This window comes from Amphibalanus amphitrite, unplaced genomic scaffold, assembly GCF_019059575.1.
Source record: "Amphibalanus amphitrite isolate SeventyFive unplaced genomic scaffold, NRLGWU_Aamphi_draft 001193F_arrow, whole genome shotgun sequence".
Classification (NCBI taxonomy): domain Eukaryota; kingdom Metazoa; phylum Arthropoda; class Thecostraca; order Balanomorpha; family Balanidae; genus Amphibalanus; species Amphibalanus amphitrite.
The window spans coordinates 89,334-92,875 of record NW_024882687.1 but is presented as its reverse complement, the minus strand read 5'-3'; the positions used below and the strand labels follow the sequence as shown (position 1 = coordinate 92,875).

The 3,542-nt window shown below is 53.0% G+C and overlaps 1 protein-coding gene across 1 annotated transcript; it reads left to right on the top strand.

Moving 5' to 3' along the window:
• The first annotated feature begins 406 nt into the window (after positions 1-406).
• Positions 407-2,136, top strand: LOC122370996 (leucine-rich repeat-containing G-protein coupled receptor 6-like). The gene has a single exon (XM_043347028.1). It carries the CDS (start codon positions 414-416, stop codon positions 1,989-1,991), a length of 1,578 nt encoding a protein of 525 aa, XP_043202963.1. The 5' UTR covers positions 407-413; the 3' UTR covers positions 1,992-2,136.
• Positions 2,137-3,542: the final 1,406 nt, after the last annotated feature.

Below are 3,542 nucleotides of genomic sequence, written 5' to 3'. Positions count from 1 at the left end.
TTTCTCTGTCTTTCTGTATCTCAGTAGCCCTGTCTCTCTGTGTCTCTCCGTGTCTCGGTAACCCTGCTGACCATGCTGTGACCTCTGTCTGTTTTACAGCCCGGGACGGTGTCATGACGGCGCGGCGCCTCGGCCGCCCTACTGTGACCTGTCTGTGACCTTGCTGTGACCTGGCTGTGACCTTGCTGTGACCCAGCTGTGACCTGTCTGTGACCTTGCTGTGACCTTGCTGTGACCTTGCGGTGACCTGTCTCTGCATTTGTCATCCCCTCGCAGTGCCATGGCGGTGCTTTCAGCCACTCTTCTGACCATTGTGACCTGTCTCTGTGTCTCTCCGTGTCTCGCTAACCCTTCTGATCCTGCTCTGACGCTGCTGTGACCTGTCTCTGTATTTTCCAGCCCGGGGCGGTGTCATGACGGCGCCGTCGGCCGCCCTGCTGACCCTGCTCGGTCTGACCGGTCTCCTGGAGCCGGTCTGGACGCGCTGTCCCGCCCAGTGCCACTGCGAGAGCTCTGGCTCTGACTGCAGTCACTCCCAGCTCAGTGCCGTGCCCATCTTCCTCGACCCGCGCATCCATCGGCTGCAGCTGCAGGGTAACGACATCACCAGCATCGCCGACGCGCTCATGTTCTACCCGAGCCTGCGGTGGTTGGATCTCTCCAACAACAGCTTGACCTCGCTGCTGGAGGGACAGTTTGTCATGCAGAGGGATCTGCTCAGCCTGAGTGTGCATGATAACCGACTGGGAGCGCTCTTCAGTGAGACTTTCAGTGGACTGGGGAGATTGCAGGAGCTGCTGCTGGACAACAATCAGATCATCGCACTGGACGATGGCGTGTTTCAGTGGATGGAGAATCTACAGAGGTTAGACCTGTCCCGGAATAGGATTAAAATAGTGACACGTGAGGCTTTCGAGGGGCTTAGTGCTCTGGAGTGGCTTGATTTGAGTGAGAACAACATTGGGCACGTGCCATCTGACGCATTTCGTCAGCTCAGTGCTCTGAGAACACTAAAGATGAGAAACAACTGGCTTCGCGAAGTGCCTTTTCATGCGTTCTACGTTCTTTCGTCACTACAGAACCTTTCTCTGGCGGAGAACCGTCTCCATCGGCTCCATCCAGAGGCCTTCTCCGGTCTCTCAAGTCTCCAGCGCCTGGACATTAGTGGCAACCTGCTGGACAAGTTCCCGGCCACGTCACTGGCCCTGCCGGAGCTGGAGGAACTGGACGCCGGTGGTAACGGCTTCCCCTCCCTCCAGGCGCGGCACATGAGTGGGATGCGCCGCCTCAGGAGGCTCCGCGTGTGCGGCAACGCAGCGCTTTCAGTGGTGTCTCCTCATGCCTTCAGTGACTCACATCTGCTGGAGGAACTTCATCTGTGCGACAATCCTCAACTAACCTGGTTCCCCAGCAGTGCAGTGGAGGGTTTGCCTCGTCTCAGAGTGCTGAACCTGAGCGGCAACAGCCTGGGCATGTTGGAGAACATGACGTCCCTTCTGCAGAGAGTGGAAACGTTCAACGTGTCCGGGAACCCTCTGGTGTGTAACTGCTCTTCCCGCTGGCTATGGGAGCTGCCCAAGAGGCTGCCGCACATGCTAGCGCTGCCTCCAGTGCGTTGTGTGGACTCAGGAAGGTCGTTATTTTCCCTGAGTGAGTCTGAACTCGGCTGCAATAGCTGGCTCACGCCGCTGCTAGTCTCACTGGCGGTATTTGTGGTGGTGTTCTGCGCCATATTGGTCGCTCTACTACTCCTGCGTCGGAAGCGTCGTCACGATCGTCAGCGCGCGTGTGTTCGCGAAGCGCAGGCTTATGCGGACCAGTGGGGGGACAAGTGGCAGGTTAAGTGGGAGGACCTGGAGGCCGACGACGGTCTCAGTGGCAGTCACATGTTCACCCACTCGGGGCCGGAGTACGGGTCGCTGAGGCGGCTAGAACACTTCACCTTCCGGAGTCCCGAGTACCAAAAGAAGATACCGGTTACTGTGGTCTGAATGGCTCGCGAAGAGTTCAGAGCTTTGGTGATGGACGGGGGTGACGTAAAATGTGTCTTTCACAACGATATTGCTACAGATGTTTGTGAGCTGAGTAGCGCGAAAACCGGCAATGATATCCTAGTCCAAGATTAGGACGTCATTGGTGGCTTTGGCACGTGCTAAGCCGCCTTGTTGCATTGATATGCAGTAAGTTGCGCTGTAGTGTGCGATTGCTTTTTACTGATATCGCCGGGAGAGAGCTGCTTCTGTCGCTTAACCCGCGCCCTGCTGGGGGGGGGGGGGGTGTTTGAACACCCCCCTTGTGGTTTTTCGCGAATGCGCGGAGCGCCGCCGTTTTTGGTACACCTTATCATACATCAATTCTACACATGTTGTGAAAATTTCAGACCAAGGTCGTTCAAGGTCAGGTCACCAGGTCACTTGAAGTGACCTCACCTCATAAAAAGTTTCAATGTCTGTCATAGCTACACCGAGTGACCGATCGCTTTGAAACTTTCAGCGATTGCTTAGAGCAATAGCATGTACAAAATGTATATCTCAGAATTTTGATATCGATGACCTAAGGTCAGGTCAATTTTGCGACCTCCCCATTATAAGTCAATGGGAGAAAATTGAAATGCGCCTCTTTTGGACGAAAGACATTATAAACACTCCCAAACACCGAATTACAAGTGGTTTAGACACACTGAACATGAAAATAGTGTCCGTGACCCTTGTTTATGCCCTGAGGTCATCTTAGGTCACGAATGGTATCTAACAGTTTTTCGCAAATAACTTTTGATAGAGGCATGCTAGAGCGATGAAAACGCCTTAGATGTGTTCAGATCGACGATACAGATCGACTGATATGCAACATGACCCTTTCCGGTCAGGTCATGACCTTGACCTGAGGTCAAATTTTCAAGTTGACCTTTCAAGGTCAAGTTATAGTTCATTCGATGCGTCTTGACGAGAGGAACACGATGCCGGTAAAAGTAAGCTCGTACAGGGCTTGGGTCAAAAGTTATTGCAGAAAAACTGTTTCCGAAAAAATCGGCTATTTTTGCAGTTTTTGCCCCCTGCAGGCAAAACCGTTGACGTTAGGTCAAATCTGAGAGAATTACTCAGAAAGGGCGTTAATAGGGCTATCAAATGCGCTTTTCCGCGGCGCTGTAGCTCTATTGGTTCCCGAGTTATGCGTTGGCTTCTTGGAAATTGTCGACATTCGACCTGGAAATCGGCGAAATTTTGCCTTCAATGACCTCTGGTGACCTGACCTATGACCTGACCAAAAAATTGACCGAAGTGATTTCGTCATTATTTTCGACGCTCTTTCGAACGCCGCCTTCCGCGTATTGCTACGTGGCCCAGGAGCCGAGTTACAAGGGGGGGTGTTCAAACACCCCCCCCCCCCAGCAGGGCGTGGAAATCCAGGACCCCCAGCCGGGCGCGGGTTAAGTCTGTGCACTTTGACATAGGAACGTGAATGTCATGTCTTCGGTTTTCGCTTCTGCAATTTTGATAATCAAACGTGTGATTTATATTTAAACAGGAAAATCATTTTGAACG